General features: G+C 45.2%; 1 protein-coding gene across 1 annotated transcript in view; it reads right to left on the reverse strand.

The window, feature by feature from the left end:
• Positions 1-4,954: 4,954 nt before the first annotated feature.
• The window catches only part of LOC119658404 (cholecystokinin receptor type A-like), a 209,005-nt gene continuing 187,071 nt past the window's right edge, over positions 4,955-26,888 (reverse strand). Inside the window, exons 4-6 of the mRNA XM_038065793.1 lie at positions 6,584-6,769; positions 6,263-6,452; positions 4,955-5,496 (exon numbers count right to left, since the gene is read on the reverse strand). Of these exons, the coding sequence (XP_037921721.1) occupies positions 5,103-5,496; positions 6,263-6,452; positions 6,584-6,769 (770 nt within the window). The 3' untranslated portion in view covers positions 4,955-5,102. The remainder of the gene's footprint in view (positions 5,497-6,262; positions 6,453-6,583; positions 6,770-26,888) is intronic.

A 26,888-nucleotide genomic window follows, 5' to 3' on the forward strand; every position in this document is an offset into this window, starting at 1 on the left:
CATGGTACCAGTATGTCCCTGGTAAGGTTTCGTGACCTACTGCCACTGCAGACAGCAGGCTCGGATCCTATTGCCTTAATTAGGCCTACTACATCACGGCCGGCAAACCAACGTGATATAGTGTCTCCCGGTGCCACCCCTATGCAGGTTTTCCTCAGCCACTTGGTTTTGAATCAATCGACAGGGTTGTCGCCCCGTCTTACTTAACGCCACCCTGAGCACCGAGTTGCGCTGACAGGCAACGTATATCCACATTACCACATGAGGCCTGAGTCCCCATGTCGAGGCAAAGGTCCGTCTGCACAGCCCATAAGCAGTGAGAGCTCGTTTCATCTTTACCTCTACATGTTTGTTCCAAAGAAGTTTTTTATCTAGAGTGACCCCCAGATATTTCACTTCTTCGGAGAGTTGAAGGGTAGTACCCCTAATCTCAGGGAGACAAAGTCCATCCAGTTTTCTCCTCTTTGTGAATAAAACCATTGCGGTTTTATTTGGATTAATTGACAAACCATGTCTAAGGCACCAGTTGTCTATCAAATCAACGGCACGCTGTATATTCCTACACACCGTTCCAAGATCCCGATCAACAGCAAGTACAGCCGCGTCATCAGCATAAGCTTGAGCGTGTATTGGCAAATTTTGCAGTTCGCATAGCAGTGAGTCGATCAGCATACTCCACAGAAGCGGCGAAAGCACATCTCCTTGGGGGCAGCCCTTCGTTGCTTCCGTAGTCAGGTAGCGATCGACCCCTACCTCAGCCCACAGCAATCTTTGCGTTAGCATAGCATGGATCCACTTAATTAAAGCATCATCAACACTATGTTCTCTGGCGGCATCACAAAGTTTTTGAAAAGGCGCACAGTCAAACGCCCCTTCAATGTCCACGAACACCCCCATCGCGTACTCACCATTCAAAGTTGCATCCTCTATCTTTGTGACCAAAAAATGAAGAGCAGACTTACAGGACTTTCCACGTTGGTAAGCATGTTGGTTTTCACTAAGTGGGTGTGACCTAAGTGCGTTTCCACGAATGTGACGCTCCACCAGTCTCTCCAAACCTTTCAGCAAGAATGAAGTCAAGTTGATCTGTCTGAAGTTCTTTGGATTAGAATAGTCATCTTTCAAAGGTTTCGGTATGAAAACTACCTTAACCAGTTGCCAAGAAGAAGGCACGTAGCCCAGAGCAAGACATCCTCGAAAAATATTTCTTAGAGGTCGCTCTAAATGCTCCATACCCTCCTTTAGCGTTGCCGGATAGATGCCATCCATGCCAGGTGCTTTGAAATGTTCAAAGGACAGTATGACAGCTCTCACCTTTTCATGGGTAACAACCTCTTTCGCAGTGTTCCAGTTCCCCTTGCAACGCTTGTGTGTTGAAGGAGTTGCAAGAACCGTCAACTCTCCCCACCTACCACTTCTCTTACCCGTTCTCCCGGGTGGTGTACTTCCAGGAGGGTCTGTACTGAGTCCAGTCTGGAGCTCGTGAATGTACCGTCGGGTTTTCTAAGAGAATCCAACTTGGCCGACTCATCCCTTTTGAGGACTCTGCTCTGATGATGGCGTCGTCCCTTTTTGTTGAGCTCAGGACACTTAATGATCCACTGAAATGAAGACCGTTTCGCAAGCAAGATTGCCACCTCGCGATGACATGATGAACTTCAAGTAGTTCACCCGCTATAGATGTTATGCTGCGTTAAAATAAATAACATTTTGGGTGTTTTCGCAACGGTGTAAGGTTTGGACTTCAATTTCGAAGCATACCTTACACAACAGGGAAAGCAAGTGAAACGGAGTATATACATATAACTATCTCAATTTTTTTTTTATTTCAATAAAGGTATTCTGTGGAAATATCTATCAAAAAATCTACTACTAAAACTTACCGCTTTAATTCATTCCCCTGCAAATAGCCTTTTGACAGATTCGATGGTGAGGTCATGACTGATCAATGGGAATGTCCATCCGCGGAGGCTTGTTTTGACACGGTCACTGAACCCTCTATTTCTGACCTGGTTGAAGAAAGCTAATTCTGAACGGCGTTCTATCTGAAAAATGAATTGGTGTTCTGATGCGAATTTGTGGAGTGCGGGCACTACTTTTCAATTAACCTTTAGGTGGTATTTTCCTTCCCGATTGTGTAGTGTTGTAGATTATGTCCCCATCCATTTGAACGATGTGTTCTTCCGTAAAAGTTCTTCTGGAGGCTTTTCCCAGTACTAGGTTAGTTTTTATAATAGCTAACTAAATCATGAAGATTGCAAACATTTTTTCGGTCTGCTGATTTGTGAAGTTAGTCAATAGCGTTCGTGCGCATTAGATCTGTGCAACTGTCTTTGTCGTTGATTTTGGCTCAACTCTTTACCGGAAATTAGATTGTCATTTGCCTATTTGTCCACACTCCCATTGTAGATGGGTAGCAGCCGATGCAGCTGTTAGTCCTGGTCATGATAAGAATGTCATCTGAATAGACTATGCCGGCCTTGATTTCAGAAAGACAGGTTTCGATTGTGCCTTGAAAGTGGCGGAGAGGAAGATAGGGCGGCAACCCTGTCGACTGAACCAAAACCAAGTGGCCCAGGAGAACCTCGACGTGGTGGCACCGGGAAACGCTGTATCGCATTGGCTTGCCGGTCGTAATGCAGTGGGCGAATGCTCCGAGGCCTGGTAAGGGCGATCAGACCCGAGTCTGCACAGGGACTCATCTGAAGTGGCTTCGGTCACGAAACCTTACCAGGGGTATACTGGTACCATGGGAACCGAGGTAGCCCCTGGACTTTTATACTTGAGGAGAATTCCTGTCGTATCTGAGTACAGCTCGGTTGGTTGCGGTTGGCCCCCTTGTGGGAGTTTCATGGGGGCTGTGGTTGTGCTCAAGCGAGAAGAGACCTTCGGGCCTCGACGTGGTGTTGCGTATCAACACGGGTGTCGTACTCCATAGTTCGGTAGAGATTTAGGTAATTCTTGCATCCACCAGAATGCTAAGCCATGCACTTGGTATAGACTGGTACCGTTGTGCTTGTCTCAGCGGGGCTCTGATTGTGGTCACAAAATCAATCCGTGCCTGAAGAGGGCCGTAGGATTAAGTCTCAAGACAGGTACCTACGTTAAACACCGAGGATTTCACTGTGCTTTGAAAGTTTTCTGGTGGTTGTATTAGAAGAGATCGCGGCGAATGCTGATCGATTTCCAAAGGTTGGAATTGGATACTCTTTTGCGTCTTTCAGGCCAGATGAATAGTTGGTGACAGATCCTATTTTGTTACTGGTTCAGCGATCAACAATAGGAGCTATCTAAAATTGACCCTATTGTGATAGTGCAACTTGCTGGTAAAACTATAAAGTTCATCTGACAGGCATTGTTGGATGACCAGCGCTATTGGAGGATATTCATCGTTAACGCATTCAGCGTTTGCCTTGAGATATAGATGTTTTTGTGTTTTTTGCACAGATATTAATATTTCGGACTAAGGGGTTCGGGATTTCTTGCTATTAGAGAAGCAGAGTTGACCCTGGTATTGGTGGTGGCGTTAACATTGCTGTTGATGATTTAGTTGATTATTGTTGCGTCTTACCGATTTTTGACGATGCCTAGTCGACGGCAAAGAAGATTCGTGTTCTTGTGTGCCCCTGCCCTATGTAATATTCTTGGACTCGAGCTTGTCACCGCGAATGGAGGTGGGGGGCTATCTGGCGGTGCTCCTGTTGACAGAATGTCCCACTCTTGGATGGGTTCCGCGAAATTCGTCCACGAACCTATCTTGTAAAGTGATGCACAGCCTCATTGAATATGAAATGTTTGCCTATATTCCACAAAGGAGTGAACAGCATACATATAGTAACACCTACGTCCTTCCCGATATAAGCTGTGTTTCTTTTTTGGCTTCGATATGACGCTTTTACATCCATCCTCTATTTGGATAGATCTCTCCTCATTAGACGGTGGGATACATCCCATCGTTCATGGTAAAGCTACTTGGATTCTCTATCGGGCCACCCACTGTCCTACAATTTCTGTCTGGATCCCTTAGACAGCTCTGCGTTACTTCGTTAAAATATATACTTACTATTGCTGTATTGTCAGCAAAGGAAGTGTAGATTGATGTTCATTTAAGGACGAGTCTGCCGCATATTTAGGGCATAGCAGGGGACCCAAAAGACTGGCTTTTGACACTCCCATGTAGATTTAGGATTTTGTCCACATTTGGTAGAATTCCAATTTTCAAGTATCCTCATTTTGCAGATGTACCCCTGATATGATGTTGTGGAGTCCAGTCATATAATACATATGCACGTTTATTTAGTATTCAAGGATTAGCTGGAAAAAGGAAACTACAATTCGTTTTTCGTGTCCTGCATAATATTCATTCATGTTTTCCATGTGGATAAGGCCTCCAACAATTTCTTTCATGAGGAAATTAACTCCAAGTGGTAGATGTTAGATAATATTGTCAAGCCCTCGGAAATAAGGAGGTCAGGACGTCTGTATGATTATAAATTTATGGGATGTGCAAATCCTAGTAATTAACATTTCCCAGCCTGTAATCGTCTCTGACGTAGAATGCGAGTTTGCTTTCATAGAGTGCTGCGTATGGTAGATGTCCAGCTCCACTGTTTGTTGCACGAAGTTGACCCCGACGTTATCCTGGGCCATTAAAAGCGGGTTCGGTATGCAATGCGAGAAGGACGTTGATGGCAGTGTGTGTTTGAGATAATGGGTTCAAATTGCTCTGGAGAAGCTGGTATTCTGGAAAATGTGCTTGTCGATCCTATTTCATATTCCTTTGTAATGATCTAACAAGTGATAGCAGAATACAGAGTGGCGAATCGCTGAATGAGGAGGAAGCTTCCATGGAGGATGTTTGAGACTTCGGTAGGGTATTGAAATAAGAACACTTTACGTCAGGAAATCTTACTTTTTATTTAATTGTAAGAGTGACTGCAAATTAGCACCAATACAAAATAACTTTAAAAATTGTGTTTATTCCTTATTTATATAAAAATATTGACAACCATGAAAGAGATTATTATAGTAAGCTATGAAGGAATATTGAATTAGAACTATCTGAATTTATTCGATTCTCAATTGAATGGAGGTCATTGATTTCAGTAAGATTGCGTTGAATCCGTACACAGTCGTTGGCATTGAAGACGGCTTATTTCGAGGTCAGTCTCTTGAGTTCCACCTCCTCCAATACTGATCTTTCTTTTTGGTGTCCGAAATCGCTTGAAGCAGCGAAATAAATTCAGGAATGCTTTCCGGAATCCACGATTCATGAAGCAGTACGTGATGGGATTACAGCACGACGATGAATATGCTAAGAGCTGAAAGAATGTGATGGCTGAGTAGCCAAGATTCTTGTAGACTATTGGAGGGTTGAATAGAGCGACAGTATTGATGACGTAAAGTGGTGTCCAGCAGAGAAAAAACTCCAGCACAACCATGAAAAGCATTTTTATCACACGCTTCTTGTTTTGCAGACTTTTCTCGATGTTAGTTCTAGAATTTAATGGATAATGATCAAGAGCAGGAAAAAAGACAATAAGTAAGTGAGCATGAAATAACTTTAGCATTTTGCTTCCCGCTAGGATATCGAATTATAGATTTGAATTTTACGGTCCGGCAGGATTGCGAGGCTTGCTTAGCTTTTTTCCTGAGATTACTTGAACTTTAAGGACGAACATCAACTTAATTTAGGTGCTACGCGAGGAGAATGTAGAGCTGTATCAGTGTCTGGTCATTGTAGCTTATTTTTTACTAACCATAATCGATAAAATATAAAATGATAGAATTGTGTAATAAAAATATATACATAGAGGTTGCGTTGTACATATATAAGTGGCAAGGCAAAAACTGGATAAAAATGCAAATTCACATCATTGAAGGGTCCTTTGAGTGTTCAACCAAATTGAGGACGGATTAGCTGAAAGTTTGACAAACTCAGAATATTTCAGAAGTTCAGCTTACAAAAAGTTACATTTGACTGAATACCTTGAGAATCGGCAGGAAAATTTATTTTCCGCTGCTTAATAAGGCAGGCAACATGATCATGGGAAAAGGTCATATTCGAAACTTGGGGTTAATGGTGATTGATGGAAGTTTCGAAAAAAGGTATGTAAAATGGAGAAAAAAAAAGTAATTAAGCCAGAGCCTCCATCAAATTCAACTTTACCACAAATAAACATTTCCATTCTTTCCTAGAATATCTCTGCAGAAATGCTAAAGCTATTTTTCCACCCCAGGCATATTTCCACTGATACTATACCTTCTCAATCCTTGTTTTCGTCTTGCAGAGTAAGAATATTCCTTCAGGATAACAGGTGCTTGCAAGCATTGATTGTTATATTGCTGGCAATTAAGAGATAAATTTTCTCGGGAGGATGTCCTGTAGGACATAAAACTACGATTGCTTGGGGAACCATTCTTGTTTATGAATACTTCCATTAGGTTGTCGGCTAGAAAATTAGAAGCACGCATCAAAATAGAATAAAATGGAGTTCTCGTGGTTATCACTACATTAAATACTTCATTATACTCGCATCTTTATGTGCGTAAGTTATAAATTAAAGATATTGTAGATACTTACTCGACTGAGTTTTCTTGGACGCTCTTTCTGCACGCATGCCATGCCATAGAGTCCTTGAGATGAGTGTGTAGGTGCTAGTCAAAACAAGTACCGGTATTATGAGCAGGATTATGTCCAAGAAGATGTTGAAGGCTTTTTCATACTCCTTAGAATCGGGTGGCCAAAGTTCTCGACATTTATGGTGTCCTGGTATGGGAAAAAATAAAAATAAATGGAACAGATTGACTAAGCTTGGAGGAAAGTAAATACATATTTCATTAAGATGATATGTTTAGATATAAAAGTGTTAACAGGGAATATAAACATGTATTTAGGTTAACAAGATTTGTTAATCTTCAAATACTTTTCGCGAAACAAGGCAATAAGACCGAATAGTTCAGGCGTTGTCGTTTAGACATTTTGAACGAACTCTGCTCCCATGAAAATACTCACAAAACTGTGGTTAGTTTGACGGAATAATTATCACAGTTTTTCCAACCTTTACATGAAAACTTGTGTAAACATATTTTTAAAGATATCAACTTTTTTAATTAAATTTCCTTCCGAACTCAGTTGACTCCCAATTAGGAAACCAGAGCGACATCTCGTGGAAATTTTCCCCAAATGGGATCATTTGTATGTCCGCGGCTTTGCAGCATGGGCGGTAGGCTATCCCGACATCCCTTTAGATCCAATATTTAACATTTAAATGATTTATTTTTACTTATTTTTAAAAAGGTAACGTATTATCGAATGCCCATAGACACAACGGTTGACCTAGGCTGTAGCGAATGTGCATATACAGGCAGCTTAACTTCCTTTTTTAAAATGCGCGCCACTCACTTAGTTGATGTCATAGCGGAGCGCTAGTGGTCTCGTTCAAGAGGGGATACTGTAAAGTTGTGTCCCGACACGGTTCAATTGCCATCATGCGTTGGAATAGTGAGGAGCGTGCCTTTGCCGTTGAGGTTTACTTTTCAAGCGGATTTTCGGTTATTGCAGCGTGCATTTCGGAATCGCTTTAATTTAGCCCCGTTGGCTCCCGTCGCAGACCGTAAATCAATTGTCAAAAGCCTTTGCATTCACCCAAAGTCACAGTGTGGTGTGCAATTTCCTCAGCTGGAATTATTGGTCCCTGGTTTTTTGAGGAAAATGAGGTTACAGTGACAGTGAATTCGGATCGGTATGTAAACATGCTACAGAATTTTTTTTCCCACGGCTAGAAAATTGGGATTTGGGGGACACTTGGTTCCAACAAGACGGTGCAACAGCACATACTTCAAGAGCATCGATGGCTGTTTTGAAGGAACACTTTCCAGAGCGCCTTATCTCAATTAGAGGCGATTTGGAATGGTCGGCACGCTCTCCCGATCTGTCCCCTTGTGATTTTTTTCTATGGGGTTTTTTGAAATCCCGTGTTTATGTGAACCGTCCAAGAACCCTACAAGATTTGAAGACCAACATCCAAGAAGAAATTGCCAACATAACACCTGCTATGCTAACAAGAGTCATGACAAACGCCAGAAATCGGTTTACGCAATGTATGGAGAATGGGGGACGTCACCTAACAGATTTGATCTTCAAAACAATGTAAATAAAAACTTTAGACATGTATCTACATTATAAAAAATAAATAAATATTTTCCGATGCATACAATAGTTTTTATTGAGTTTTGAAAAAAGGAAGTTATACTGCCGCACCCTGTACTTAGCCGTACAAAAATTTAATTCATTTTTTGCTGCCGCTCAGCCAACTTTGAATTTGAAACTCAAGGCTGGGATCAGCGGAATCAGAAATTGACGGGACCAGGACCGGCTGATGGAAGTTGGCAGCTGGTGAGCTAATACATCACGGAAGTTCAGTTTGGTTCTTGGAAGACCAAAGGTTTTGCTTTGAGGCTGTCCGAATAAGGGGTGACATTAGTTAATGTGCATTACATATAATGAGGAACTCAAAGGCATTTTTTGTAGAGAACAGTTTGGTTCTTTGATGAGAAAAGTTTTGCTTCGAGATTACAGTGGGAAGAGGATCCCAATTGTACTTTTGGAGTGCTAAATTAGTTGACGTGATTACGTATGGTGAGAAAAAGCCATTCTTCGAGGTAGATACATATAGTGATTTGAATAATGAATGATATGAGCTTAGCCCCAAATGTGTAAAATACATATATAATTTCGATGATAGGCGCCTCTCTAATTTTAAAGCTTACAGAAAGGGGACCTAACCCGAAACCCTCAACGTCGGAAAATCCCTCGAAACTGAAAACCGACAAGAACGTCCGTCGCCGGAAACCGGTTATGAAACGAAGGTCCACTGGTGTCTTGCGTAAGAGCCAGTACCAGAAGGCCATACATATCCTCAACAAGATTGCTAAGAATAAGGTACTGTCGACGATCGGGATGAAAAAGACCTCGCTAAATACCAGGCGATTGTTCAGGAATACAATAGCAGAAGGCGAAGCGCATCGCTCTGAAACGCAATCGTCTCAAGACGAGGTCGAGCAAGATAAGAGGCGGAGCAGAGTGGGCAAGAGCTCAGACGCCAAGCAACATCCGAAAAAAATTGCGCAGCAACAGTCAGCCGACAGCGACGCCTGGGAGGACGTAAACCTCAAGGTCATCCTTTACGATGAGATTCCCAGGAGACCGGTTGCTCACATCCGATTGCCAAAGATCCGCATGGATAAAAGCAAGCTCGTCCAATTCCTGCGTCTTCAAAACCCCGGGATTCTCATGTGTCGCTATCAAGGAGGATGAACCTCAGATAAGCAGCCAACCTTTACTACTGCGTATAAACGAAGAGTGTCTGGAGGCACTGAAAAAAGCCGACTATAAAGTACGGCTTGGAGTTAGGAACACAAAGGTAAAAGTGTTCCGCTCTGTAAAACCGGACGACGACCTAGATCCAATCGTTGGAAGAAAGCAAGCAGATCATGCTGAGGGTAACCCAGATAAATCTGCAGCACTCGACGTGCACTTCGGCTAATCTGCTTGTCTTTCTCTTAGAGGAAGACATCGGCATCGCACTAACACAGAAGCCCTAGGTCGGATTCGAGTGAACCATCAAAGGGCTATTTTAATTTATTCCACAGCACAGGAGATACTGATCAAGATAAACCTAGAGCATGTATTCTCGCGAGGAAGAGTCTCCACGCTTTTCTGTGTCCGGACCCGAGTTCCAGCGACCTAGTCGTGGTCAAGCTGGAGCAGGCGGGGGCAGAGAACGTGTATATTTCCTCGGCCTACATGGCTCACGACCGATCAGCTCCGCCAGAAGAACTACAACATCTGACGAACATCATAGCAACAAAGAAACCAACCTGTTGGTAGGCTGCGACGCCAATGCAAGGCATACGCTTTGGGGCAGCTCAGAAATTAACGAGAGAGGTGAGACATTCTTTGATTTTATTATTACTTCAAACCTACCGGTGCCTAACAGGGACAGTACACCAACAATGGGATTCTTAGGATGGAGGACTGCAGAGTGTCTGACCAGAGATCCTTCTCTGATCACAGTTGGATACTTTTCAGTCTAGATCTCGCTGCATAGGTGTCCAAACCCTTCAGAGACCTCAGGAGGATCGATAGGAGAAAGTTTGGTCAAGTAATTAATAATCTTCGGTGCGCAAATTGGTAAAATTGGCACGACAGACGAACTGGAGTCAAAGGTCGGGGCTCTGGAAAAGGCACCTGATACCGCATTTAAAGTCTTGTGCCCTACTAAGTACAGCAAAAAGACACTGGCACCGTGGTGGAATAAACATCTCTCCAGCCTCAGGAAGCTGACCAGAGAAATCTTTAACATCTGCTACAGATAAAAATATTGGCAACCGTACAAGGACTGCCTGGAGAAGTACAAGTCGGCCATCAGGACCGCCAAGAGGCGGTCATGGTTGGACTATTGTCAGAACATCGAAAGCACCAGTGAATCCGTAAAGCTCAGCAAGATTCTGTCCAAGGAATATAAGAGCTCATCCTTTCTCAAAAAAGTCGGAAGGCTCTTGGACATAATATTCTAGCGAAATCTTGGAGCTGCTGGTTCAAACGCACTTTCCCGCCAGCGGGGAGGACTGTGAGTCAGAACCTTACTTGAAGGGGTTTGCGGCCAGCGAAGGACTTTCAAACAATCAGCCTGACCTCTTTTATGCTGAAGACCCTAGAGCGCGTCGATTACGGGGAGAACGCCTTTCTCTAAGCCCCAGCCTGGCTACTTCAAAGGAAAATCCATAATATTATAATAATTGGCACGATTGAGCGGTCACTGCAGTACAAGCAGTATACCCTAGCTGCCTTCTCGGATATAGAGGGAGCTTTTAACAACGTTAGTACCAACGCCATCAAGGAAGCCTTGACCGGCATTTAACTAATTATTATATCTCGGAAACTTAGTCCTTAGTGTTCTATACGGAGAAGGGTTCTTTATTTTCAAATGAAACAAATTATTTTTGATTTTCTTATTATTTATCTTACTTTTTTTTATGATTATTTATTATCGTTTTTACGCATGAATTTTGATTTTACTATATTTTCTCCGTTTTAGGATTATTTCATATATTTATATAGTATCTTTATATTTCATCCTTCCTCTTTTATTATTTTATCATTTCATTTTTACGATCCTTTTAAAATTTAATACTTTTCTCTCTTTCCATCGTTCAATAGAATAGTCTGAAGATGTGAAGGCAGGGAAGGAAACCCGAAGGCCGTGCCTCATCCGCCAGATTTGATGCGGCCATGGTTCTGCCATGAACAGAGAGAGCTATGGGAACTATGGTATGAGGCCAAATATGGATACCTGAACTGCGCTCAATGTGATCTTTATACTGCTTTGTCCTTCCCGAGCCTCTTAGAATAGGGCGCGGTGCTTCAAATAGTCCCCAAATAGAATGGGAATTTCGTGGACCACAACCGTGGAAGTATGTTGCTCCAATTGGTCCGGTCTGCCATCAAGTGGCTGGCGGATCGAGGGATTCTTAACGATATTCGAATAAAACTTTTGAATACAAGTTTCAGAACTGCGATGGGAGTAGCATTCGGTCGTGATGCTTTTATGTCCCCTACTCTAGTTCTTCTACAGTGAAGAGTGGGCGTTCTTCGTATTTCCCCTGAATGATTTTTTCCGCTATCAGTGCTTCCATGGATTAGAATTATTGATGGGCTTTGAGTATTCTGCTAACCAAAAAGTCACTACTTAGCTACTGGCACCAACGTACTTCTTGCCTGTTGATTTCATGACGGAGTTCCTTTTTCAGTCTCTTGTATGCTGCGGATCAAAGAGTTATCCCATCTTGGTTTTTGCAGGTTGAGCAGTCCACCGAAGTTTGGGGTAGTTCCGTCGGAAACAATACACAGGTAATTTCCTTCGGCGGAATCTCCTTTTAAGCGCCGATGTATCGAAAGCTGTTGATCGTGCGAGTGACAATAGATTCGCCGATCCTAATAGATCTGGTTGCATAAAAGGAGAAACGCCTTAGGTCGAAGAACCCGCACCAAGAAAGGATGGTTATATCCGTTGGTCCCACATGATGGCGGATCAAGTTCTCACGGGAGAGGATGGTCCTCATTTGGAAGACAGGAGCATAGGAAGAGTAAATATTTAAGAAGTATGGAGTGGTTTTAAAGCAAATAGTGGCTGCCACCATTATCGGAGACATTAAAACCCACTGAGCTAGCAACAGTAGCATCAAAGAGAAAGAGAAAAAACGGCTCGCGACTGGAGGCGCCGGTCATCAAGCCGAACCATATGAGGTCTTTTACGGAAGTCTTTTGAGAAATCCAGAATAATGTTAATCCATAAGACGCTGAAGTAGATGTCAAATCAACCCGTCAAATTTTCGGGGTGATTGTCGAACTTGGCTCGAGAACTGACGAACAGTTCAGAACATCTTTGCGATGAAACCAGTAGTTTTATGTCTCCAAATACTCGTCCACTCTTGAAGTTAATTGTGTGGTTTGTTCCGTAGACAGGAAGAATGTAGAGGCATAGATACAAAACAATCCAGCTGTGACCAATCTTAAAGTAGCAGTCACAGCTGTCAAGTCCAATGTAAGAACTGGCTGTGGCTCACGTTACTGGTTCAAGCGGATGTCAGGTTCTCTCACTATTACAACATTACGATATACGTGGGTCAGGTCCTATCAAGGCTTGGGATACCATCATTTCAAGAGTACGGGGTATGGCCTAAGAAATGTTTTTTATGGGTTGGTTGTGTGAGAATAACATTTTTCAGTGTTTACCGCACACCCAAGGGCGCCAGCCAGCTTTTAGGGATGTCGAATTGGTGGACCTCGGCACAAAACCGGGATGTCTGTCCTTATTAAGGCAGGACTAGACCGGATACCGGTTGTTGCGCCGTTGATGATGATGAAAGGTTTCTATTCCTGCTTGTCGGGAAACAGTTTTACATTCCATTGACCTAGTTTCGTGGACTCTATTTCAGATCTGGCATTTGTTACAAACTTTAAGTTCTGAGAGTGCAACGGTCGAGGGTACTTGAGGGTGGTGACCGGTCCTTATCAATGACCGCACATAAAATGAATATCAACTAATCGGAAAATTTACTTAGGTAGGAAAGGGGGATATGCACCACACGAACACCTATAAAAAGCCGTCACAAAATCATTGGTGAACTCACCGACGAGTTTTTTCAAAACAGTTCACGATGTCCCAGCGTCCGAAAGGAAACCTCGTTACGGGAAGTCAGAAATGTAATTGTAGGCAAAATAAACTGCCTAGATGTGCAAAGCGAGCGAGAGGTCAGGGCGAGTTAACCCTTATTCACAAAATGCCGAACTGGGAAGGAGGGATTGAGTCACGAAATCAACGGGCAACAAACACCCAACACACAGTTCGCTCCGAGACATCGAAGCGGACAGACGTGGCACGGAGCACGATGAAAGGAAGTTAGTTAGTTAGTTTAGTTAAATGGGGGGAGCCGCAGCTCCGAGCACTCAGGCCATTATTAGGCCCATTGTACTATCCCCGTAAGTTGCCTATTCAATGGCTTCCCGCCTACGGCGTTCGCAGGCTTTAGCGAATCTGAGAACATTCTCAAGAGGCAGAGAGTGTGCAGATTCTTCATTGAAGAAAACCTTGCCAAGGTGTCTTCGTCTGAGATCTGAGGATGCCGGGCAGCTGCATAAAAAGTGCAGGGCAGTTTCCTCCTCCTCCTCACATTGGCTGCACACAGCCGAAACCACTACCCCAATCTTTTCCATATGGTAGTTTAAGGGGCAGTGTCCCGTCAAAAGCCCTACTAGGGTTTTCATGTCCCACTTCTTAAGGGACAACAAAAATGCCGCTCTAGTGGCCCTAGGCTCCTTTACAAAGATTTTCGCTTGCCGGCAAGAGTCCAAATTTCTCCACTCGGTTGCGTGAATCCTTGCAATTTCACCTTTCAGAGTAGACTTGACAGTAGATGGTCGGATTCCAAGAGCTGGTTCTGGGCCCACCATTGTGGATCCAGACCCTCGGCGAGCCAGTCTATCAGCCCCCTCATTACCGGCGATGTTAGAGTGCCCCGGCACCCACATTAGGAATGTTTCGTTCAGTCGGCCAAGTTTCAGCAGCACCTGACGACAACTCCACACCAACTGGCTTGATATGTTGTTGCCATCTAGTGCTGATAATGCCGCCCGACTGTCGGAACAGATTCGAATGGTGCGACCCCTCCATTTTTGTCGCAGACATTCTTCTGCTGCCAATGAAATGGCATATATCTCCGCCTGGAATATGGTCGTCATTTTTCCGAGGGGTCGGGCCAGTTCTATAATCGGATTCTCCGAGAACACGCCTGCACCCGATCCATCCTCCGTGACTGACCCGTCGGTGAAGATTATTAAGTCTGTAATCTGAAAAGACTCATGGCCACTTGTCGACCATTCTTCTCTTTCGGTGATTACGACAGTGTATGTCTTTTCAAAGACGAATCTGGAAACCATATGATCGGTCGGCATCAGGGCTACCGGATGTTTTTCAAGGAATTTCCATATAGACGCATGCCCGTTGGATTGGCCGCCTTTCCACGCCCCAATGGTATCGAGCCTATATGCGTCGTTTGCTGCTTTCCGTTTCACCTCCAAGTGGATGGGGGGTAAATTTAGGATGGCTTCAAGTGCCGCAGTCGGCGTAGTACTCATTGCTCCAGTAATACTTAGGCAACCAAGTCTCTGAATCTGCGTTAGCAGCTTCCTGCTGTTAGCAAAGTTCAGTCTCGGCCACCAGACGATGCATGCATACATCAAAATGGGTTTTATTATGGATGTATACATCCAATATATCCGTTTAGGTGAAAGTCCCCAGGTCTTACCTATCGCATTCCTACAGCACCAGAGCAATCTGCAGGATTTCTGGTATTGTTCCTGGATATGATGCTTCCACGTTAACTTGGAGTCGAAATGTACTCCTAAGTACTTGACTGTTTGTGCCAGCTGGATTTCCGCCCCTGCTAAGGTGGGTAGCGTATAGCTGCCCCACCTGACATTCTTAGTGAACATAACTAGTCCAGTCTTTCTAGCGTTCACCGTGAGTCCATTGCGGAGGCACCAGCTGTGGATTACATGCAGAGTTGCACTCAAGCGGTCACATACGGTGTCCGCAAACTTGCCGTTAATTATTACGGCTAGGTCGTCCGCAAATGCTTGCGCGAAGACTTTTTTGTCCTCCAGGAGCCACAGCAGGGTATCCATCACCAAGAGCCATAACAGTGGAGAGAGAACCCCTCCCTGTGGGCAGCCCCTGAGACATCCTGCTTCAATAGACTTCTGGCCGACCGATATGTGAATTTTTCTCCACTCTAGCATGTGAAGGATCCAACTGATTAGCAGCGGTTCGATTCCATGCTGTCTTGCCGCATCACAAATTGCCGCAAATGAGGCATAATTGAAGGCACCTTCGATGTCCATGAATGCGCCTAAAGCGTATTCTTTATCGGACATCGCCTTTTCAATTTTTGCCGTAAGTTCATGGAGTGCTGTCTCCGTGGATTTGCCTTTCTGGTAGGCGTGTTGCCTATGGTGAAGTGGCCATTTAGGAATGTGTGTATCCCTTATGAACCGATCTACTAATCTTTCTAGTCCTTTTAGCAGAAAGGACGTTAGGCTGATCGGTCGAAAGCTTTTTGCGTCTGTGTAGGTGGGTTTTCCTGGTTTGGGAATGAACAACACCTTCACATCCCGCCATCTAATTGGAATATAAGCGTGTGCTAGGCATGCCCGATATATATTCCGAATGTGTCGACCCAGGGCATCCATTCCTTCTATTACTAGCGCAGGAATGATGCCATCCGGACCTGCAGACTTATATCTGTGGAACGAGCTAAATGCCCATTTCACTCGCTCCAGTGATACTACTTTGCATGCCAGATTCCAATCTCTCGGCTGAGGGCTGTATGCACCTGTTGGCCCCGAGATTAGATTTTGGATGCTGCCTGGGAAGTGTACTTCAAGCAAATGATTTGCCGTTTCTTCGTCGCTTTCTGTGTACTTCCCATTCTGTAAACGTAAGTAACCCAGTTTCTGGCTACGTTCTTTGACCAGAATCCGCTTCAGCTTTGAGGTTGCTTCAAGAGAGTTAGTCTCTTCGCAAAAGCATCTCCAAGATGACCGTTTTGCCGATCTTATGCTCTTCTTTAGAGCCTTCTGTGCCTCTTTATAGCGATTCCAGCTAGTGCTTGATTCGCCCTTCAGAGCACGATTAAGGAGCATCCTTGTCGTTCTCCTCTGTTTTGCCAAATCCGAGTTCCACCATGGTGTTTTACCCTTCTTTGGCATCCTGAGTGGACAGCTTTCTTCGAAAGCTTCTCTCATGCTAGTTGTGATCGTCTGGGTTGTCTTCTCAATTCCAGCAATGGATTTGATGCGCCTCCCAGGGATCGTGACTCGGGCGTTCAATTCTGTTTGATACATTACCCAATCTGTCTTCCTCGGATTCCGAAATGGAATGGGTGGAGGTAGATCCATGCCCATAACGAAATCAATGCGTCTGTGATCTGAGAGTGTGACATCGTTTGATACTCTCCACTCTCCGATCAGAGCCGCGATGTCAGGAGATGCCACCGTGATGTCGATGACCTCTCGCCTGACCACGTTGAAGAAAGTGGGTTCATTACCCACATTTAGGATCTGCAAATCGGTTCCTACTAGATACTCCAGTAGTCTCGATCCTCTTGCATTGATGTTCGAACTTCCCCAGCATATATGGTGAGCGTTGACATCACATCCTGCTATTACCCCCATGCTTCTACTTTTGGCATATTGGATAGCTCTGATGAATGTTCCACTGGGAACGTCTTCTGCGTCGTAGGGGAAGTATGCAGAGCACCACAGTATCTCTTTATCTCCCTGTTGACTTTTTATGGTTAGCTTAGCCGATGTGGTGTCGCCATCACATAGATCGTTAACCAGGTTAGCCTGGAAGTCTTTGGAGACTACCATGCAGGTGCGGGGTCGATCGCTTCCATTGGCATACAATAGGTCAGCATGTTGGAAGTTTAGGCCCCTGACTGCCCCACCAAGAACCCACGGTTCTTGTATGAGGTATATAAATGTCTTGCAGCTATTGATCCGATGATGAAAGGAAACAAGTGACTTAAATAAAAAAACAAAAAAATAGTGGTGAAGTGTTAAGTGTAGTACTCGCAAAAGGAAGTACAGTTGATTGAAGTATGCAGTGCATCTCAATATTATTGAGACACTGTATACCAAAGTGCAATTATTGTTAATTGTTTTTCTTTAATTTCAGTGAATACTGTGTGAAGATTCGGAGAAGAGCTGAGGACGGGCTTGGGGACAATAATGTCCGCCAAGAGGTCTAAAATGGCACTCCCTGGGGAGCTATCGTCCGAGGAGGAGGGGAGCACGAGCCCCTCAGAAAATTACGACTACCCGCTGAGGAGGGAGCTTGAAGAGCTCAGAGGCGAGAAAGCAGCCCTCGCACAGCAACAGGGGTGCCAACAACAGCTGATAATTCAGCTAAAACAGGAGGTAGCAGCGCTACAAGAGGCGGTGCGAACCAGTGTACGAAGAAATAATCGTGAACCGATCGTCATCGACAGCGGGGGAGCATCAGCAGCAATAGAGGACTCAACAAGGGCCAACGAAGAGTGCGAGATGGACAGCGTGGGACCATCACCATCACCAAACCCCGAAGTCAACGACGAAGGTGACCCGTTCAACTTCGTGCGGAGGAGGAAACGTAACAAGATAAAGGTTAGTGTAAAAACTGTAACCGCTCCTAAACAGGCTAACACCCTCCCCCCCCCCCCCCCCCAAGCTCCCCAACCTACCAAGTCCAAGAAAATGAGAATCCCCGCTATAACTGGGTACGGTTTAAACGTACCCTCTTTTCTAAAACTCCTGAAAAATAAGGGGCTAAAAGCGTCCCTTAAAAATACGAGGGCTGACAGGATCCTCATATTTACTGAAACGGCGGAAGATCACGGGAAGGTCTTCGCGCTTTTAAAAGAACAGGGACTTAATGCTACCACTAGGACGCCTCCCTCCCTTCGGACCCAGTCTGTAGTTATCCGCGGACTCCACAGGGAAACGGACCCCGTGAACATCCTGGAAGAACTAAAAACAGAGCACCCAGATTTCCAACTGAAGACAGTTGCGAACCTGGTTACGCGCAGAGACAAGTTTCTGCATAGCGAAAATCCGGCCCTCCCGATGAAATCGCAATCGGGATTGTTCATCGCGACTTTCGAGCCCTCTCAAGAGCTCAGCGAGGTGATGAAGGTAAAATATATCCTTCATCAAAAGGTAACCTTGGAAAAGGTCAAAAGTTTCGAGGAAGTGCAGTGTTTTAACTGGCAGAATTTTGGGCACATCGTCCAAAATTGTTCAATTGTGCACAGATGTGTCAGGTGCACAAAATCCCATCCTCGCGGGGAATGCGGAAGACAGGCGACCGAAGGGCCTCTTTGCTGCAACTGCGGCCAAGCTGGCCACCGAGCGAGCTATCGCGGGTGCCCAGCCTATAAAGAAATGGTAGCCAGGAAGGAAGCTGCCAAACAAAAGCGAGCCAATGAAAGCTCCCAAGTCAAGCGCATAGTGACACAACTGTCACAAAGCTTGGTCAATCCCAGCGTATCGTACGCTCAAGCTGCCAGAAACACTCAACCAAGAGTGGCAGCACAACTTGCTCCCATCCCCGCACCAAATGCCTTCCGCGAATTGGTGCAATCTCTCGCGTCCGTCTCAACTAATGAGCAGCGGCAATTCGCCGCTATAAAACTCATTATGAATTTATGGAGTTAAATATCGTCACCTTCAACTCCGCGTCCCTGATCTCACACGCCCAACGTGCCACAGCCCAAGTGTTGATTAACAGTCTGAAAGCAGACTTCTATTGCGTTTCAGAAACGAAACAGCAGGCATAACGTGTAATTCACCGGGTATAATATTATCCTGGAATGACAACAACACTGGCGCTGCCCTTTTAGTCAGAAAAGACTATAAATTTGAGGAAGTCGTCATTGAAAACCTGCTGACCTCTTCCGCCGCGGCGGCAATAGTAAAAACCACTGATGGTAGGCGGATTTTGGTACTTTCCGTCTACATCAAATGCAACTCTCGGAATGAGCAACTGGGACAAGATCTTAAGATCTTGGGCAATCTCCAATTAAAGTACAAGTACCTCATTTTCGGTGGCGACTTCAACTCTAGGCACACCTCCTGGGGCGATACGGCAGTAAATAAAAATGGGGAAACCCTGCTTAAATGGATCCAAGACCCTTGCTCGCCAGCCTATGTCGATTTGGTCTTACCAGACTCTCCGACAAGACCCAGTAGTCAATCAACCATTGACTACTTCCTCCTTTCGGAGGAAACTTCACTGAACTTTCAAGTGATATCGTGCACTACTTTACCAGGCATGTCTGACCATCTCGCAGTACTACGAGTACTTAAACTTTCCTCGTCCTCCCAACTGCGAAAGCGAGTGATGACCACCATAAGGTCCTTCGCCCACACTGACTGGGACAAGTTCAAGTCAGACCTTGCACCAAGGCTGAACTTGAAAAAACTCGCAACTGACCGCAATCTATCGGACATAGAGATCGACGAAGCCATCGCCTTGGCCACTGATGCCATTAATACTGCTACTGGCGTAGGCAACTCAAACGGATTTTCCACAAACACGGAAATAAAGTTAATGCTGAGTATAAAGCATTACTTTCCCGGATTAATTGTCTGAGTACAATAATTCGGCAAAGATTGGCGATTTTCCGCAACAAAGAACTAACAAGGAAACTAGCAGATATTAAGCCCGGCCCAGATATGTTTCAGCATATCAATAGGCTAACCGGCAGACATAAATCCCGTAATATCGCTCTCTCCAAGAACGGGGAGCACATCTGCAGTGACGCTAGGAAAGCGCAAGTTCTCGCGGAATCTTTTGAGACTCAGCTCAATTCCCCTCCGCCTCAAAACGACCCGGCTATATCATCGATTGTTGATTCAACAATCAAGGCCTTCGTCTCTGAGAACTCCCAGAAACTCACTAAATTCACCACAACCAACACCTCAGTCAAACCAACGGAATCGCAACATTTTCTGAGTTTACCACAATTCACCGACTTAACCCAAAATCTCAACGGTAAAAGGTCAGCCGGACCTGATGAAATCCCGAACTTTGTAATAAAGATTCTGCCCAGAGCCTCATTGAAACTCCTATTAGCAGTTTTCAACAACTGTATTAATAATGGCTACTTTCCATCCACGTGGAAAGTTGCAAAAATAATTGCGATCCGTAAAAGGCATTTCCAGCCAAGCAATTTCAGGCCCATTTCTCTATTATCCAACCTTGGCAAACTGTTTGAGAAAGCATGGACGGTTGGGCTAGTCCAGCACTACAACCTCAACAAACTTATCCCTGACCACCAGTTCGGATTCCGCTCCAAACACGGAACCCAGCACGCACTGAGCTACCTTCACGACACTGTTGTCTTAAGACTTAACGTCAACAACAAACCCACAGCAGCATGTGCGTTAGATTTAGAAAAGGCCTTCGACTCCGTGTGGGTAAACGGACTTATATACAAATTAATAGACAATGAATTCCCAGTCCCGATAATTAGACTTGCGTTAAGTTTCCTCGAAGATAGGCACTTTTATGTCAGCGTGGGGAATGAATTCTCCGATCTCTTGCCGGTAACGTCGGGTGTACCGCAAGGATCCATTTCAGGGCGAACATTCTACAACATCTTCACGGCTGACATTTCGATCCCCGATGATGGCGTTGACTTCATCCACTTCGCCGATGATACACTTATCTTCGCTTCAAACCTCCACCCCAACAGGGCAGCCAAAGCGGTTGAGAACTACATTGTAGTCCTCTGCAGGTACTACCGTAGTTGGGGAATCAAGATAAACAAGGGAAAAACGCAAATCTGCACTTTTAGGAGAAAATCTAGATACTTAGGTTCTAGAAGCATCCACAGGAAAGCTAAACGCTTGAAAATGAGAATCGGGAACACCACAGTGAGCAGATCTAGTTCAATCAAATACTTGGGAGTAACCCTGCATGAACTCCTCAAGTTCAAACCCCATCTCCAGCTCGCTATCAGCAGTCAGTGGCATCTACTCTCTCTTCTCTCTCTCTTCTCTCTTCTTCGCAAGACAGTAGGTCTCAGCACAAAAACCAAACTGACACTGTATAAGACCCTGATTAGACCCGTTATCTGTTACGGAGCACCAACTTGGATCTCATGCTCCAATCAAGCCATGGCAAAATGCGAGTCATTCGAACGCCGAATCCTTAGACATTGCACAGGCTTGTCTTACAACTGGAAAACCAGAAAGATAATGATGATATGATATCTTATGTAATAAATAATCACCACACTCTGAGTCGAACTCGGGAGTCATTTTCACACTATGTAAGGACTTTTTTCCACTCAACCTTCGAAGACAATGTATTGCCGAGGATTAGCATCCCTTCCTCCAGGAAGAGTCGGTCCGTAAACGTTGGGCAGTAACCGCATAGAACGTTGTAATGAACACGATAGCAAACAACATCTAGGCTCATAGATATATGTATGTATTCACTAATGGAAACTAAGTGGCTGAGGGAAGTACTGGAATCGTTCAAAGTGACGCTCGCTATCGTTCATATGCATGACTACTTATATATATGATACTATACATATAAAGGTATGCCGGAAATTCCATGATGTATAATACTTCGATCCGCCTATATGCATGAACATCCCAGTAAATATTATGTGAGTTGACTCTGAAGAAAATGACCTTAACATCTGATAAGGATTTTCTGTTTTGAATGTAATTCGGAACCCTCATCAATATTATCTATTTAAAGACTTTAAGCTTACAAAGAAACTTAGTGACCCGACAATATGGGTAGATATGTGTGGGTGTTTCGATACTATTGTATCTGAGTATCTGAGATGATTATGCATTGCTAGGATTAGACATACTTATTTTCGAGTAATATGGGGTTTTATTAATGAATTGTGATTGAGGTACGGATTATGAGAACACTTCATCTTCCAACGACATTATAGGGCTGTTCCTCCCCGAGAAAGGTTTTTGGAAGTTTACTGTCCTATAAGAATCCATGGAGAATCCTAAGAATTGACCGAAATAAGTATAATGCGGCAGGTCGTTGCCTATGCAGCATTCCCTCGGAAATGAAATAGACGCATAGGATAAATAATGGGGAATCCCATGGGGAATCCTGTTCACCTACTTTCTGATTTTTTCTCTAAATAAAGTCATGTAGAATATCAAACGAAAGGTCTCGATTAGTACTTTAGGAAACCAGTCTTAGTTTTGACATTTGTTGGAAAGGTGTTCACTACTATCTGCGGAACTACTGACGCAATACACGCTTCACGTCACTCATGAAGAAACACCGTGAGAAGCATCGCCCTCTTTACATTGCATTTCTGGATCTAGAAAAAGCATTTGACCGTGTGCCACACGAACTCATCTGGTATGCTTTACGACAACACTGTGCCAGAAGAACTCGTGCACTGGGTTCAATTGCTCTACCACCATCATCATCAACGACGCAACAACCGGTATCCGGTCTAGGCCTGACTTAATAAGGAACTCCAGACAACCCGGTTTTGCGCCGAGGTCCACCAGTTCGATATCCCTAAAAGCTGTCTGGCGTCCTGGCCCATGCCATCGCTCCATCTTAGCCTGGCGGGTCTGCCTCGTCTTCTTTTTCTACTATAGATATTGCCCTTATAGACTCTCCGGGTGGGATCATCTTGATCCATACGGATTAAGTGACCCGCCCACCGTAACCTATTGAGCCGGATTTTATCCACAACCGGACGGTCATGGTATCGCTCGTAGATTTCGTCATTGTGTAGGCTACGGAATCGTCCATCCTCATATAGGGGGCCAAAAATTCTTCGGAGGATTCTTCTCTCCAACGCGGCCAAGAGTTCACAATTTTTCTTGCTGAGAACCCAAGTTTCCCAGGAATACATGAGGACTGGCAAGATCGTAGTCTTGTACAGTAAGAGCTTTGACCGTATGGTGAGACGTTTCGAGCGGAACAGTCTTTGTAAGCTGAAATAGGCTCTGTTGGCTGACAACAACCGTGCGCGGATTTCATCATCGTAGTTGTTATCGGTTGTGATTTTCGACCCTAGATAGGAGAAATTGTCAACGGTCTCAAAGTTGTATTCTCCTATCCTTATTCTTCTTCGTGTTTGTGTTTGACCAGTGCGGTTTGATGTTGTTGGTTGATTCGTCTTCGGTGCTGACGTTTCCACCATATATTTTGTCTTGCCTTCATTGATGTGCAGCCCAAGATCTCGCGCCATTCGCCGCCTGCTCGATCTGGATGAAGGCAGTTTGTACGTCTCGGGTCGTTCTTCCCATGATGTCGATATCGTCAGCATAGGCCAGTACTTGGGTGGACTTGAAGAGGATCGTACCTCTTGCATTTACCTCGGCATCACGGATCACTTTCTCGAGGGCCAGGTTAAAGAGGACGCATGATAGGGCATCCCCTTGTCGTAGACCGTTGTTGATGTCGAATGGTCTTGAGAGTGATCCTGCTGCTTTTATCTGGCCTCGCACATTGATCAGGGTCAGCCTAGTCAGTCTTATTAATTTCGTCGGGATACCGAATTCTCTCATGGCCGTGTACAGTTTTACCCTGGCTATGCTATCATAGGCAGCTTTAAAGTCGATGAACCGATGGTGCAACTGTTTTCCATATTCCAACAGTTCTTCCATCGCTTGCCGCAGAGAGAAACTCTGATCTGTTGCTGATTTGCCTGGAGTGAAGCCTCTTTGGTATGGCCCAATGATGTTCTAGGCGTATGGGGCTATCCGGCCTAGCAAGATAGTGGAGAATATCTTATAGATGGTACTCAGCAACGTGATACCTCTATAATTGCTGCACTGTGTGATATCTCCCTTTTTATGTATGAGACAGATAATGCCTCGCTCCCAATCGCCAGGCATTGATTCGCTGTCCCATACCTTGAGCACAAGTTGATGAACCACTTGGTGTAACTGGTCGCCTCCATATTTAACCAATTCGGCTGTAATTCCATCGGCTCCTGGCGACTTATGATTTTTTAGCCGATGAATTGCACGGACTGTTTCTCCTAAACTTGGTGATGGCAGTATTTGTCCGTCGTCTTCAGTTGGCGGGACCTCCAACTCGCCGATGTTCTGGTTGTTCAGTAGCTCATCAAAGTACTCAACCCATCGCTCTAATATGCCCATTCTGTCGGATATCAGATATCCCTCTTTGTCTCGGCAGGATGAGCGTCGAGGTGTATAAGGCTTCATCCTGCTGACTTGTTGGTAAAACTGCCGCGCCTGGTGCGGTTGCTCCCTGTACTTTTCTAGTTCACAGACTTGTTGGTTCTCCCAGGCTTCCTTATTCCGTCTGTGAAGTCGCTTCTCCGCTCGACGGAGTTCGTAATAAGTCTCTGCGCGTGCCCGCGTTCTTTGAGAATGCAACATTACTCGGTATGCGGCATTCTTCTGTTCCGTTGCTAGCTTACATTCATCGTCAAACCAGCCGTTCCGACTCCTTTTGCGGCTGGGGCCAAGTATATTTGTGGCCGTATCCATGATAACGTTCTTCAGGTGGTTGTGAAGATCATTTGTTGATGCTTCATCTCCAGGTCCTCTGTTGACTGCGGTTATTGCGGCATCCATTTCCCTCTTATAGGTGTCGCGGAGGGTTGTGTTGTGGATGGCTTCAGTGTTCACTCTCACCTGATTGTCAGAGGGGATTCTAGGTGGTATTGTTATTCGAGCTCGAAGCACCATGCCAACGAGATAGTGATCCGAGTCTATATTGGCCCCCCTATATGTTCTGACATTCATCAAGGCTGAGAGATGGCGGCGTTCGATCAACACATGGTCAATTTGGTTGAAAGTGGTCCCGTCTGGAGAGGCCGACGTATGTTTGTGGACCGCTTTCCGCGCAAACCAGGTACTTCCAACAACCATTTCGGGTGACCCTGCTAATTGAATAGTCCGCAGTTCGTTATCATTTGTTTTTTCGTGTAAGCTATGGGAGCCAACGTGTCACCGGAATACGGGCTCCTTCCCTACTTGGCTGTTAAAATCCCCAAGTATGATTTTGATATCATATCTGGGACAGGCTTCGAGGGTTCGTTCTACTGCCTCGTAGAAGGTATCCTTCTCCGACTCTGCATTCTCCTCTGTAGGGGCGTGAACGTTTATGAGGCTTATATTTCTAAACTTGCCTCGCAAGCGCAGAGTGCATAGCCGTTCGCTTATGTTTTCAAAGCCGATAACAGCGGGTTTCATTTTTTGGCTAACTAAGAAACCTACTCCGAGCACATGGTTTACTGGATAACCGCTATAATATATGGTGTAGCGGCTCTTCTCCAGGAAACCGGTCCCTGTCCATCGCATCTCTTGTAACGCTGTTACATCAGCCCTATATTGGGACAGGGTATCGGCTAGCTGCTTATCAGCTTCATCTCTGTACAGGGAGCGCACGTTCCATGAGAAAATGCGCAAATCGTTGTTCCTTTGTCGTTGCCGGGTCCGTCGTTTTAAAATCCATCCTGTCCGAGGCTCCTGTTGTGGCTTGTAACAAGTTATTTTCCGTGTAGGGTTGTCAGCCCTACCCAACCCCCAACCTGGAGGACCAGTTGGTACAGTTTGTCCCGTTTTTAGGCGCGGGAGACTCGCCGTCATCCTTCTCCGTCTGCAGCTTTTCGTCAAGAAAGAGTTCCCAGCGGTCACCACGTGGAGGTGGAGATAGGGTTTGGTAGTAGAGCTGTTGGTGTTGGTTCAGCAGGCATTTCCCAGGTTTTATGCTCCATCGTGGGTACCAATCCACGTTTCGACCCGGTACCTATACTACCACGATCCGAAAAGTAAAGTTCGAAGTATGGCGGGTGTATCAAAACCGCTTCGTGTCTCTGTTGGAGTTCATCAAGGAAGCGCCCTCTCACCACTCCTCTTTGTTCTTGTTATGGACACCGTCACACGGGATATCCAACGTCCAGCGCCCTACACACTGCTTTATGCAGATGATTTTTTCCTAGCATCTGATAGCATCTGATAAATGATCTCGAGCAACTTGTTCAAAAATGGAATGATCGCCTCATGCAACACGGTCTCAGATTGAATTTAAACAAAACTGAATTTTTGACGACCGATCCCCATGAAACAGGCACAATCACTGTCAGCGGCAGTGATCTGCCCAGAACTGAGCGATTTAAATACCTCGGGTCAACGCTATCAGCCAATGGAGAAGTGCGTTATAAAATTGCTTCACGCATTAACGCAACCTGGATGAAGTGGCGTTCCACAACTGGTGTTCTTTGTGATCGACATATTAACGAACGTCTCAAATCTAAAATTTACCGCAATGTCGTCCGTCGCGCTCAATCATCTGGGCGGCACACTCAAGGTCACTCTCCTCTGGGTTCCCGGGCGTAGGAACATAGAGGGAATGAGCGGGCTGACGGATTGGCCAGGCAAGGCTCTGCTTTTGGCAGTCCCCCGGCAAATACAGTCGGTGTTGCGCTGGCGGCTGCTGGGGGCGGAGTCTACTCGCACTACCTAACAGCCGCGGGCCTGAGATGGCGAAGGCTTACAAGCTGTGCCAAGACAAAGAGAATTTGGCCCGCTTATAATATAGCCCGATCACGAGAACTCCTGTGCCAGACGCGTGCAAATGCATTCAAGATTACGGCGGTCTGCACGGGGCACTGGTCCATGGGGAACCATGCCGCTAAGCTCGGCATACCCTACAACTCGCATTGCCGAAGCTGCGGAGAAGGAAGGGAAACCCTGATGCACTTTCTCTGCGATTGCCCAGCTCTGGCTAGAGTCAGGT

Source organism: Hermetia illucens, chromosome 5 (genome assembly GCF_905115235.1).
Source record: "Hermetia illucens chromosome 5, iHerIll2.2.curated.20191125, whole genome shotgun sequence".
Classification (NCBI taxonomy): Eukaryota; Metazoa; Arthropoda; class Insecta; order Diptera; family Stratiomyidae; genus Hermetia; species Hermetia illucens.